Source organism: Embiotoca jacksoni, unplaced genomic scaffold, assembly GCF_022577435.1.
Source record: "Embiotoca jacksoni isolate LCO1_2020_lvr unplaced genomic scaffold, fEmbJac1.0.p SCAF_6, whole genome shotgun sequence".
Classification (NCBI taxonomy): Eukaryota; Metazoa; Chordata; class Actinopteri; family Embiotocidae; genus Embiotoca; species Embiotoca jacksoni.
The window spans coordinates 17,860,002-17,873,529 of NW_027185414.1; the positions used below are offsets into that span (position 1 = coordinate 17,860,002).

Sequence of the window (13,528 nt, forward strand, 5' to 3'; positions counted from 1 at the left end):
GCATTTTTGCCAGGTAAATATTTTAGATAGATAGATAGTTACTTTATTAATCCCCAAGGGGACTTTTTTTTCTTTCTTTTTTTTAAATTAATGGATCAACAGTGTTATTTTGAAGTTTTCTTCATTTTGTTACATGACAGTATGTTTATTTTTTTTTTTTTTTTATCCTTTAAGGAAACGTATTCAAAACTATTTAAATGAAGATTGGGTTGGTACCTTCATCCCGAAAATTCAAATGAAACCCTACCTTACTCAACTACCTCCTTTGAATTCATGAGATAATTTTGTGGTGATATGAGATTTTTTTCTCTAATGTGTGCCCATTTCTTCTTAATGAATAGTCTTCAACCATTAGGCCTCCGGTGATTAATCAAATCAAACAACCTAAAAGTCATTTTTTTCCCTGGTTGAACTGTCCACCACTCCATGTAAAGCCTATAGCAGGGGTTATGAAGTAGATACTTTTTGTGCTTAAAGACCACAAACTTAAAACACAATAAACTTAAAAAAAAGAAAAAAGAAAAGAAAACATATCCAACACCTACAAGATAAACCTGTAATTCACTTACTTTTAGTGGGTTCCTGGTTATCCCCTTGGACCCCCTCTCCGAGCCACCAAGTGAAATCAATGATTTTTTCCTTTCTGGTGATGTTGCTCAGGAAGACTTTGATCGGGCTGGTCATCACTCTCAGGAGCTCCCCTCCTTGACTTTCACAGCTGCTCCTGGCCTGTGACCAGGTTGTCGTTTGCCCAACAAACTCCAAACAGACATTTCTGAAAACAAATTCACACCGTGCCGGGGTGTCGTTGCTCAGAAAGGCCTCGGACTTCTCAGGGACAGATAGTAATCCAAGTGAAATCCACAAAAAGACGGATGTCCTGAGTAACATGTCCATTGTTCTCATAATGTTGGGAGCTAAAGCGAATAGTCCTGCGTGGACAGTGGCTGGAACAAAACTGACTAAGGTCACTTGGATTCGTCACATGACAATCAGAGAGGCTGCTCCAGAAAAACTCTGCATATGTTCTTAATACATTAGGAAAATCACTTTAGACACAAACAAGATGCAAAGTGAAGGGATCACTTGGTGGGACCAAGAGTCACACAAACTGACGTGCTTTCTACTGCCTACTGAGCAGTTAGGCTTCACTTTTTATTTGCAGTTAACATGAAAAACATTGTAAATAGTATTGTGTGTGAATCATAATGACATTTTCTTTAAAATAAATAAATCATTCTATATATTAACCACTCCTTCACTGCCTTTTTTTTATTGCGTCTTGAGAAGCTCCGTGAATCCGTGCATGTACGTCACCGTCCAAACCCAGTACTAAAGTATCGCGAGAAGTTATTGGGGAAACAGAGCCCGCGCGTGTTTGTGTAACACGTTCGAAAAGGCGTTCAGTGCCCTTAAATGCAATGACAAAACTGCGCCCATGGCGGGACGATTGAAGGTAATGTCAGAGACACTGGTAATATCTTTAGTTTTGCAGAGTTGTGTGTTTTGAGACGTCGCCACGACACTTGTGCTCCTTTTGGCTCGCTCGGTTGCTCTGACTGAAAGTAACGTTACACCGGGAAACACTGCAGCTCATCTCTGCGGTGTCTTTGCATATCACCACAGGAGCACATGCAGCCGGTGATCGTGTCTCATTCACGTCTTTCCCCTCGAAATTTGGGCGTAAGAAAAATGCATAAAAAGACATATTTTGATTTATTTATTCAGGAGTATGCTACGTTTTCAGCTTGCTATCTTAGTCTCCTCCAAACATGACTCCTAATCACACATACGTTTTTAGAAAAGTGTTTACACTTTCAGTGTAATACTAGGAGGATTTATGCTCTTATTGTTGGTACAGCTGCCTTTTTCCGTCATCGTCACAGCAGCAAACACAGTTGTATCTTCTCGACATTAGTATTTACGTGAACTGCTTCATCTGTGTAACCTTGTTGATTGTTTCGTAAGAAACAAATACTCTGCAGGGGAAAGTGATTGAAAGTGATTCTACTAACATTAGTAAAACTCAGATTGAATCAATATATGAATCAATATATAATTCAAACCCCCCCCCCCCCCCCCCCCCCCCCCGCCTTACTGAGCTGTTTTACGCAACAAAGCTGTCAGTTCACCAAAAATGTCTTCATTCGCTCTGATTTTGATCAATTAGTTGATTAATGTCATGTCAGGTGCTGCTTTGCTGAGATCAGTGAACTCCACAAAGAATTATAAAGATGCATCCTTTTCTTTTAATACTGCTGTGAGCTGCAAAAAATGTACTGTAATGTACTAAATTCTGACACAGTCGTCAACTGCATCAAGTTTTTTATATTATCAATGAAATTTTACACGTGTGCTACACCCACAAAATATAACATACTGTTTGTGTACTCGTAATATAAAGCGCGAAGGCCATGTCCTGCCATGCATTTCTGTATACACGATTGTACTATTTATTCAACACGGCACATGCAGACTTAGGTTTTTGTGGGAATTAGCTCACTGCAAACATTATAAATTCTTTTATTTCACTATTAACAACCAACTCACAGTAATGAATGTCTGACATGATCCTGTGCATGATGTTTTTTTTTTTTATAATGCTCTCGCCAACAGAAACAATTAAAAGAGGCTGTGAAGGTCATCAGCTCAGGTAGCCTCCTCTTTGCTTCCTACCTCACTGTGGTTGGAGATGAGCGTTTCTATGCCAACCAGCTGATGCCCCTACTGCAGAGGATTGTGGGGCCAGAGACAGCGCACGTGTTGTCAGTGAGGATGATCGGTCTGGGTCTGATTCCCCTGAACCGCTACCAGGACCCTGCATCCTTGGTAAGCATGTCACCTCACTGCATCCTCAGTGAAGTGGACACTTTCTATAAACCTCAGAATGACATCTGACTCCTGTTTGTTATTACGTCTCCACAGGAAGTGAACGTCCTCGGGTTAAAGTTCAAAAACCCTATTGGGATTGCGGCAGGCTTTGACAAGCACGGAGAGGCCATAGACGGCTTGTACAAAGTGGGTTTTGGCTTCGTTGAAGTGGGGACGATTACTCCCAAACCTCAGGAGGGGAACCCCAAACCACGCGTGTTTCGACTCACTGCAGATAACGCAATTATTAACAGGTACGTTACCGAAAGTAAATTCCCTGAAAAGAATACAAAATCTAAAGCTCTCTAGTTTATTTGGTGCTCCGTGTTGAAACTCTGGCAGGCCAGATATGAATCCTATCGTCAGCAAGGTTATAATCACTTTTCTAACCACTCAGAGAGTTGATGCTACTGTGAATTGTACTGTATTATACAGAGAGGTGTTTGCAAGGCTGTTTTAGGTTTACCTTATAATGGCAGCTGAGTATACACAATATATGTTAGTAACAATACAAATCGTATTTTATAAGTTATCACTGTGTTTTTACATTAAATGAACATTGTTTTATTTACTTTTTTCTTTCTGTTTTAATGGTGTTTAAATATTTATTTGTGTAAAAAATATCACTAGTAATCTCACATGATCTGATGCTGTCATTACATTGAGAGCTTAGTAAGCAGTGAGTCAGCCTCAAAAGTTAACAGATTTTTCTTGAACTGTAGCTCGTTGGAGCTCATAGATGCTGAATTTATTAATCAGTCATGCCTTTTATGTGCACATTTCGTGACTTTAAAAATATTTCTTCTTTTTTACCATATTTAGTAGCTAAAGCCCCCTCTATTTTAGTTTATCAATAAACAGTAAAAGATTCACAGGATTCTTCTTTTATGTTGAAAGCGACAGTAATGATAATCTTCTTTTTCAGTTCATTTAGTATGTTCAAAGAGATTATCTCGCCTACATGTTTTCTGCTGTACGGTTCAGATTTATAAAGGTTTATCTCATTGTCTTTGTAGATTTAATTTGTTACACTTTTGGAATGAGCTGAATGAAGGAAATCTGCCTCAATTTTGTTTCCCACAGCCATTATACCCAATCAAATTGGGAAATTATGTTAATTTATGATGATTTATCTTCATGACAGAAATTTACCTGTAAATTTTGAGCTTTACCAGCAGCTCTAAAACTCTGGTTGGAGTTATTCCTCTTTCTATAGAATTTATTTATTTATTTATTTATTTATTTTTTTTAAATTTAAAAAGGATTAGAGTATTACCCAGTTTAAAGTTGAAGTTAAAGTTGAAGTTTCAGGTGCGTAAAACATCCCCATCGCACTCGGACCACTGCTGACACAAACATGTGTAACTCAGGCGCTGGTTTTGATCAAGTAACGAAACTTATTAGTACTTAGTAGCACATGTGAATAACAACTTCTATGTACTTGGTGCACGCCACGAAGCTGCACATTTGTATAGCATGTAAATCAATACAATTAAACCAAATTGTTTTGTTTGAAAAAGTTTAAACATTGTTTGCACGCAACAGTCTTGGAACTTCGTATGCCGAGACTTTAAAACATGCAAAGCAAAGCAGAGCTGCCACGTTGGAAAGACATCTCTCGGTGTCTCATTTTGAACTTAAAGTGAGTTTCTTGTTGTAATTGGAGCGAGCATCAATGTTATCAAAAAGTGAAGTTTGTACTTTATAACGAGACATGTCTCATTATAATGTCATGCTTCCATCATGAGAATCCATGTGCAGTTAAAATGAAGACAGCGCCTCAGAAAATCTACTGATGGCTGAACATCAACAGGCAAAGAGATATCTGATAGAAGAGCTGCCCCATAAGCAATTATTCAACATCCTGAATCTGGAATGAAGCGTGTAGGATTATTTATATTCCTAGGTTGTAATTTAACAAGTTGTACTTAATGTGTGTACGTGTGCTTGTGGTGTGTGTCCAGATATGGATTCAACAGCTGTGGTTTGGCAGAAGTACAGACGAGGCTGAAGGCCAGAGAAGAAGAACAGCAGGGACAAAGTAAAGGTTAGCAGGCCTTCCTTTTATTCTGTGAACTCCTCTAAACGTGATAACTGATCCAGTTTAAGAACTGGATTGTGTATGAGGTTAAATAAACGACTCTTTTTAAAAAAATTTTTATTCTATTTTAATGATCTTGACCTGTCCTTGTCTCGCGTTTTATTGTGTCTCCAAACTCGCTCACAGCCCATTTAGCACATCAGCAGCCTCTGCCCCAGTTGAGTCACGCGTCTGATGATGCAGCCTGTGTTTGTGTTTATCCCAGCTTCCCTATTTGTGTGTGCGTGTGTTTTCATATGTGCGCGTGTCTGTGTTTATAGCTGGCCTTCCCCTGGGCATCAACCTGGGGAAGAACAAGCTGTCCCGGGATGCAGGGGCAGATTACTTGGAGGGGGTGAGAGCGCTCGGCCCGCTGGCTGACTACCTGGTGGTCAACGTCAGCAGTCCTAACACGCCGGGTCTCCGAGATCTGCAGGGGAAGGCTGAGCTCCGCCAGCTCTTACACACGGTAGGACTGTCTGAATGTTTGCTAAATTACCCAACACTGATGGAAATGTGAGCACAAGGAAAACTCCCCATCAGGCCCTGTTGCTCAGCCTTCCATCCTCAAAAATCGGCATTAAAGTGTTTGATGCAAGTTTACGTCGCTCTTACCACTCTGAAAACTTGCTAGGAGTTCAAACAGGTCAGTTGGTGCTGAATTGGATCAGCAAGAGGGACGCTCTGCCTGTGATTTGTTGTTAAAGTTAGGTTTAGGTTTAGGGTTCAACAACCAACTACGGCAATGTAGAATTTATTTATTTATTTGCTTGTTAGGGTTTAAAGCATTTAAAAAAAACAAAACTTGTTTAGGTGTTGAGTTCTTAAACATGATGTAAGTTGTTATTTTAAGTAACTACTCTGTATTTTTGTTGTTGAATCCATCATCCATCAATTCAGAGGCAAAAGTTTGAACTCTCTGAACTTTAACTCCACTCCCGCACACCGTCTTTCTGTCTAGTTTAAAGTAGTTGCAGCTCTCTGCCTTCTCACCTGATACCCATTTAATCTGCTCAGGTGTTGAAGGAGAGGGATGCACTGCAGGAAAAACACAAACCTCCGGTCCTGGTGAAGATCGCTCCTGACCTCACTGCCCAGGACAAACAAGACATTGCTGATGTTGTGACTGAGGTTGGAATTTAACTAACTTATTACATTTTTATCATAATGAAATTTCTTTGAATTCTGTGTTTAATTTCTCTCTTGTACTGCCATACTGTATTTCTGCTGTGCTTTACATTCATGGTGAATAGAGGGTCTCTGCAGGTTTAATTGAAACATTTCACTTTCATTGCCATTTTTTACAATATCAATCTGATTAAATACTTTTCAAGTTTACACTCTCTTCTTATATGGAATTAAACCTGTAGTTTCTGAATTGTTTTGTTGTAACTTGAGACACCCACATCACATGTTCTCATGCAAACTGCACACACCTTTTGCAAGGGTGCAGCCGCCTGCTTGTTTGACAGGAACAAATGACATTCTGCAAATTTGGCTTCAGCGTCATGAAAATTGCCTTAGTAACAACAACAATAAATCATATTTGTAGAACATCTTTCAAATCAAAGCTACAAGTGCTTTACAAGGTAAAAAAAAAAAAAAAAATTAAATATTTCAGGAGTTAAAGTAAAATCAATCTGGTAAATAGAAGGACAGAGAATAAATTCATTTAAAATAAAAATAAAAAAACAATATAGCCGTCTTGTGAAGGGCTCATTGCATGTTACATAGTCTCAGTCCAAAATGTAAACACAGATCTTCATCAGACCCTGATTTAATTTAAACAAAAAAAAAAAAAAGTATTTTGTAAAGTGATGTGTGTAGTAGTTTAGCAATGAAATGGAAAATTATGAAAAATAATTTATCGTTTAGGGCCTCTGTTTTCTACATAATTATTTAAACCACTTGTGTGGTGTCTCAGTTGATCGTTTTACTTTATAATTTTCAGCATTATCAGAACGCTGAAAATGTTCTGCCTCAAGCTTGATCAGAATACTTTAAAAAGGTCTGGCTCCCCTCTTCCACTCGGCTCTGGTAATTTTATTACAACTCCAGTTGTTTTTTTGTGCTCATTGGAGTGAAGAGTAGATGCACCTTAATAGAAGAGACATTAGGGAGGGAAAAAAAGCAAATATTTTAACGACACTCTTTCTTTATGACAGTACACTTTACGTTAGAGGTCTGTGAAAGTCAGATGGCCTCTACTCGCCTCCATACATCAGTTCTGCTCCTGTAGATGCAGCCACTTACTTCTGTGTATGTTCTGTGTTTGCAGCTGGGAGTGGATGGTTTAATGGTGTCCAACACCACTGTGTCCAGGCCAGAGACACTTCAGGACTCTCATAAGTCTGAGGTCGGAGGGCTGAGTGGCCAGCCTCTCAAAGACCTCTCGACTAGCACTGTCAGAGAGATGTACAGCCTCACCAAAGGTATTTAAATATCTCTGTCAATGTTTAGTCCCCTCAGCATCAAGACATGACATATAAAATAAACTCACTATTGTTCATGTTGTTGTAGGTAAAGTACTGATAGTTGGAATTGGAGGTGTGGCCAGTGGGCAGGATGCAATGGATAAGATCCGTGCTGGTGCTTCATTGGTTCAGCTCTACACTGTCATGACCTATCAGGGTCCACCTGTAGTGACAAAGATAAAGCGAGAATTGGAACAACTTCTCAAGTGAGTATAAGTGCGCATTAAAATATTCGTAAAGTACCAACAAGGAAAATGTCATCAAGTCGGGGCCAAAGTGTGAGTGGAAATTTGAAGAATTTTGTCTGGAAGTCATTTTTGATCATTAAAAAGATTGCTTTGGTTTAGCTCAAGTAATACAAATCTTACTTTTAAAAGTCTTGGACATCATTTTGATTGGAAATTATATTTTAATCATCAGCCCAAGTAGCCCAGCTATTTACCTAAAAAGTCTGAGTTTTAGTTTAGTTTATTATATTTATTTACAACAGGGACAATTTAAAAATACAATAATCTCATCAGGAGAAGATGTTTTGTATCAGATTTAGCTTCGAGCTCATTTTTCATTTGCAATCCCTGGACGGACAGAGTCAGGCAGGTTTAAAAAAAAAAAGACAACAAAAAAAAAAACATGTTAGCTTTTCTTTGGAGGTGAAAATGAAGGTGAATGTAGAAAAATTATCATCCATCACAGTTTACAAAACAATTTTCCAGCTCAACTTTAATTTACTGTACATGCTGTACATATATGCACACAAATTATTACGGACATATTTCAGGTCACGCATTTGGTTTCGCCTACAAATAAAGTTTCGATAATCTGACTATATGGTTTCCGGGTGGCAGAGGCCGCTGTGATTGGCTCCTCAATTTGAGCACCAGTTTACTCTTACAGTTGTGTTCGGCAGTGATGTTAGTGCAACTCCACGAGGTATGAGACTGTTGTGCTGAAAATCATTTCATCCACCACATTTCTCAAAGACTTTGAGCACTAGTTTTCATTACTTTACACCTGTTGATTGATGGGTTTGTTTCTCCAGTTTGCAGAAACATATCATCCTCTTTGATTCTCAGCACTAATGTTTATACCACTGCACTCATCTGTTGCACAGAGATCAAGGTTTCAGCAGTGTGTCTGAGGCAGTTGGAGCTGATCACAGGGGAACAGATGGGTCGACTCAGGACCAGAATCCGCTGTAAAGATGGTAAATGGGAACACGGACGCTCGTGGCATAGCGGCTCCTGGAGCTGCTGCCTCCGCTTACAAGGAAACATGATGGTCAGCTTTTCCTGAACTGTATTGAATGCTGAGTATTTGTGGTAGTTCATCCATCTATCTTGATTTCCAGGGTGGCAGATACATTATGGGTTGAACTGGCAGATATAACCACACTTTCACAAAATCTCAGGACATACCTTCATGTGGAAATTAGTGAGTAATGATAAATCTTTGATGTTGCATCTGCAGTATTAAGAAGGTAAGATCTTGATTTAAGCCTCGATTTCAGATGTTCATCTTTGTTACAGTGTAACAGCAGTTAAGTGTATCTCAAATGCACACTGACACCAAAGTGCTTAAACTTTTCAAGCACCTGCCTCCTAAACTTATGTTTAAATACATATACAAACTGTTTTCTTGTGTGTGAAGAAAATAATGTCATGATGATTTACGGTTGAAATCGCAAAAACTTTAGCAAATATCAAATACAGTTGAAACATGCCTTCAAATATTGACCCCGTTTTATTTGCTGTCCCTCTAAAAGTAAATATTATTCATAAATTAATTGCAGTTTGCAAAACAATTGCAAAGACATATTTAAGATGGTACTGCACAAAAATCCCAACACAATAACATCTTAAATGTTACTTGTGTTTGGGATGAAGTTGTATATTTTGCACTGTGCTGTTAGACAGGACCAGTTTGGGATTGTGACCATGTTTCAAGATATTAGAATTCATCAAAGCTCCACTTGGAGAGATCTGGCAGTAGACCGGCTAAGTCCCGGGTAACCAGGAAACACTACATAAAACCTTGATGTTTTTCTTAATCACTTCCTGCTTAGAGAACATAATCATTTTACTTCTGAGTGAAGAGATATTCTACAAAATAAGAGCCACAGAACTCCGTGTTGGAAAAACATCAGGCTGATACTTATTAGGCTGCTTGGTACTCTCTGTATATTATGAATATGAAAGCACTATGTGCCATTTGCAATCCTGTGACAAATTTCATCACTTTTTTCAGTTTTGCCGCCAATTAATTCGTTATACTTTTTAAAGGTACTTGTTTCAGTTTGGAAGATCAACACCAAACTACAGCCTTACTGCTAACAGACAACTTCAACCAAGAGTCTTTACATTTCAAAACAGCAACTCCCTTTTCAAGACAGAACCCCGATTCTATTTGTTTTGATGCTGAAAAGTGTCGTAACAATAAACAAGTGGAGAGTCTGTGGTTATTCTCGGACCCCAGAGGATCAGTCATACTGACCCTGATGACTCCTTACTCTAACATATTGCTACCATCAGACCCCAAATTTGCAAAATCTATTTGTGACATTGGTGTAAAATGTATTGAACACTTCAATGATCCGCAGAGAAAGAATCTTTTTCAGTTTCCTTTCCCAGCTTGCTAATAATCCCTAAAGACCTTCAAAATAAATGCATCACTAAATTCTGCATTTGGTCAGGTCAACCTGGCTCTTTGAAAACATCCTCTTTTCTCTTGCGCCAGAAGACCTTGAAGCAGTGATGAAAGAATCATGTACCTTTTGCAGAATTTACATTCACATTGTGCTTATTTTACCATCATTTTCCCTCATAAAAACTCAGACTGTGGAACGCAGTACATTATGTGTGAGGACGTTTGCAAGGAATAACTTTTTTGAATGTTGTACAGTGTACCGTCTCAAGATTTTAGAAAATGTATATGTGCAGCACATGTCAGGGCAAATGATTCACACGGAGTGGAAAATATGTTTTAAAGTCCAGCAAAAATAATAACAATAAAAAACGAAACAAGTTTCACTGTGGGAATGACTGCAGGAGTTTTTCTTTTTTTTTTTTTTAACAAAAGCAAAACAATATTTTCACAGTCCTTCTGACGACAAACCTTCTCTGCCTGATCTTTCTAATCATCTGTAGTAACAGTAAACACAGTGAAACTCATTTAAGAGAGTTTCAAATTTAAAAGGACTTAGATGACCTTGCTTTATGTTCCTGGCAGCAGTACAGAAAGCCCTTCAAGTCATCTTCCCCTCAGATGAACTCCGACTCCCTCTGCTCTTATTGCTGTGTGGTGTCATGGCCTCCTGTTGGTGCAGGCTGCTGCTTTTATAGTTATTCTTGGATTTCCGTCAGTCATTGACATATTGAGAATCCTTCACTTTATCACAACACCGCCTGCTAATCTGAGAATAGACAGCGGCCATTGGACATAGCCAGTGAAGGCAGCAGTTCTGTGAGGATCAGCTGTGAGCTGCCAAGTGCCTCCTTCTTCCTTTCCTGGGGCGTCCAGACTGGCTTGCATCCCATATGTGGTGTTACAGGGGGAAGAGAGGCGAGGCCTGGCTTCCAGGCAAGCAAAACTTCAAAATGGATGGCCACTTGGATGTACGGTTTCCTCATATAACTTCGGTCATAGCCAGTAGCACTAATCTTTTCCTGAGCTGCTGTTCGTGCTGTTGTTTATATATGTGAGCTGATCGGAAAATGAAAGTATAACACAAATGTTTATTACTGTGTCAGTTGTTGTGTATATTCACGAGACCAATAATAAAGGCTTTATAGGTCAAACCTTGTTTTTCTGTTGGAGACAGCAGTATTACTAAAGAACAGGCTATGAAAACTGCCTTATGTGTAGAGCATGTCTTACACATACAGCCAGTGAAAATAGGAAAATGGTAGTCATAGAAAAAGTAATTGAATGAACAGAAGACATTAACATTCTCTCTTTGTAAAATCGGCATATTGCTTTGAGTAAACAACATCTGCAAGTGCTGCAGCTCTTTACTGTCTTCATTATGGATGAAACAAAATTAGTTTTAGTTTTTTAAAAGTCTGAAAACAGTGCAAAATGCCCATTGTGATTCCCAAAGGGACATCCTTAAACTCAAAGATATTCACCTGTAATAATATAAAACTGTTATTAAAGAGGAAAGTGGAACCAGCGCATGTTTCCTGACATAGTTGGTCCACGGTGAAATGTCTCAATAACTATTAGATAGATTATATGAAATTTTATGTAGATTGTGATGCAATTTATAAAGGTTAGGTGACTTATCTGGTAAAATTGTGGCAATTGGCAAAAATTACGAGTCCAGGAAAAACATTTTTTTTTTTTTTTTTTATACTATGAAGACAAAAGGCATATGTAAGCACTTCCTATTCCTTACAAGTATACAGCATATCACAGAAATAGCTGGAAATAGTTTGGTTCAAAGACGCAGAAAGAGTCACAAGTGATGTAACTTTATAAGACAGTTTAACTGTCATATAAAACACATCTCAAATAAAGGTACTAAATTGTGTGTTCCTTCCCCAAAAATGTTTTGCACCTGTTTTGCGGGTGATTTACTGAGTAATTGTGTCATTGAAATCAGGTGCAAATTGCTGTATTTAAATGAGGGGTTTGTGTGTGTTAAAGTGATTCCAGCAATGGAAAACAGTGACCACAAAAGGAAAAGGAAATCTGATCCCATGGAAATTAAGAAAAGAAAGAAAGCGTATTTTGGTGGTGGCTTTAACATCTTCAAAAACTAATGAAAGTTGGTGCCTGATACAAGTTTCATGATGTTTGGAGCATCGTTTGACCTTAAACATCAACGTCCTGTGTCACGGCGAAACATTAAACTTAGCCGCATCACCCTGGCTATACTATATATAGTATATATATACTCTATACTCGATACAATATACTATATACTATATACTCTATACAATATACTCTATACTCTATACTCTATACAATATACTATATACTCTATACAATATACAATATACAATGTACTCTATACTATATACTCTATACAATATACTTTATACTCTATACTCTATACTATATACTGTATACTCTATACTCTATACAATATACTATATACTCTATACAATATACAATGTACTCTATACTGTACAATATGCTATATACTCTATACAATATACTATGTACTCTATACTCTATACAATATACTATATACTCTATACTTCACATCTCCATGCTTTTATTTAAATGAAAATAATAGATTTCAAGCCCAGTCAGTGCTTTTAATGCCTTTACCTTTATTACACATTAATATCATAAATATTTACATTTTTTTGCAATGTTCCTAAAATTTTATTTCAAAATAAAACTTTTTTATGCCTAAATAAGCAAGTTTGCATGACAAATCATAAAATAAAAACAAATATAATCAAATATAAACATAGCAGATAGTCCACAAATAAGTAAGGTGATTTAGAAAAGTACCCGGAACCCGGAAAGTAACATTTTTTAAAAACAGATACTGTAAAGTTTAGAGGCAGCATATTCAGAGTGAATTTAGTTAATATTATACTTTTTATTTATACTTTTTTTCGAATCCTACTTGGAATTTAAACAGGTTTTTTCTCTATTTACATTTATTACAAATTTATTTGAAGTCTAACGGCTTGAGATGAGTTACATAAACCCTTACAAAACATAGTCCTTCGGTCGAAGTGTCGATCTCAGTACGTGTATACTGCGCCGGGACGGCTGCGACACCTAATCATTTAGAGAGAAAAAAAACCCCATGAGTTTAAAAATAAACTCTTTTAAAAAAAAGTTGTATATAACAGCCTGGTTTCATGAAAGGCATTTCACATGGCAAGAGACAAAAAGTCGAGCTGCCATCTAACAGATTTCCCTGCGAAGCGGGTTGATTACAGCATCTTATGGGGGAGGCTTGAAATCAACAGAACAGTGAATTAAGACACATATGGAGAAATTCTCCAGAGGAAACCTGCCTTAGACTGCCAAACACTTGAGATCGAAACAGTCTTCCGAGAGGACCGTGAACGTGAACACATAGGAGATATCAGCACTGGAATAACTTCAGAGCAACAACATAAAAGCCCTGCAGAGGCCC

The 13,528-nt window shown here is 37.9% G+C and overlaps 1 protein-coding gene across 1 annotated transcript; it reads left to right on the forward strand.

The window, feature by feature from the left end:
* Positions 1-1,362: 1,362 nt before the first annotated feature.
* Positions 1,363-11,424, forward strand: dhodh (dihydroorotate dehydrogenase). The gene is made up of 9 exons (XM_069174324.1): positions 1,363-1,456; positions 2,617-2,829; positions 2,926-3,125; positions 4,836-4,918; positions 5,233-5,420; positions 5,969-6,082; positions 7,230-7,383; positions 7,472-7,631; positions 8,537-11,424. Exons 1-9 carry the CDS (start codon positions 1,439-1,441, stop codon positions 8,622-8,624), a joined length of 1,218 nt encoding a protein of 405 aa, XP_069030425.1. The 5' UTR covers positions 1,363-1,438; the 3' UTR covers positions 8,625-11,424.
* Positions 11,425-13,528: the final 2,104 nt, after the last annotated feature.

Excerpts from the sequence above, each read along its gene's own strand:
- dhodh (XM_069174324.1), top strand. Across the intron at positions 7,384-7,471 it reads GATGTACAGCCTCACCAAAG|GTAAAGTACTGATAGTTGGA; the intron begins GTATTTAAATAT and ends ATGTTGTTGTAG. Across the intron at positions 7,632-8,536 it reads GAATTGGAACAACTTCTCAA|AGATCAAGGTTTCAGCAGTG; the intron begins GTGAGTATAAGT and ends TCTGTTGCACAG.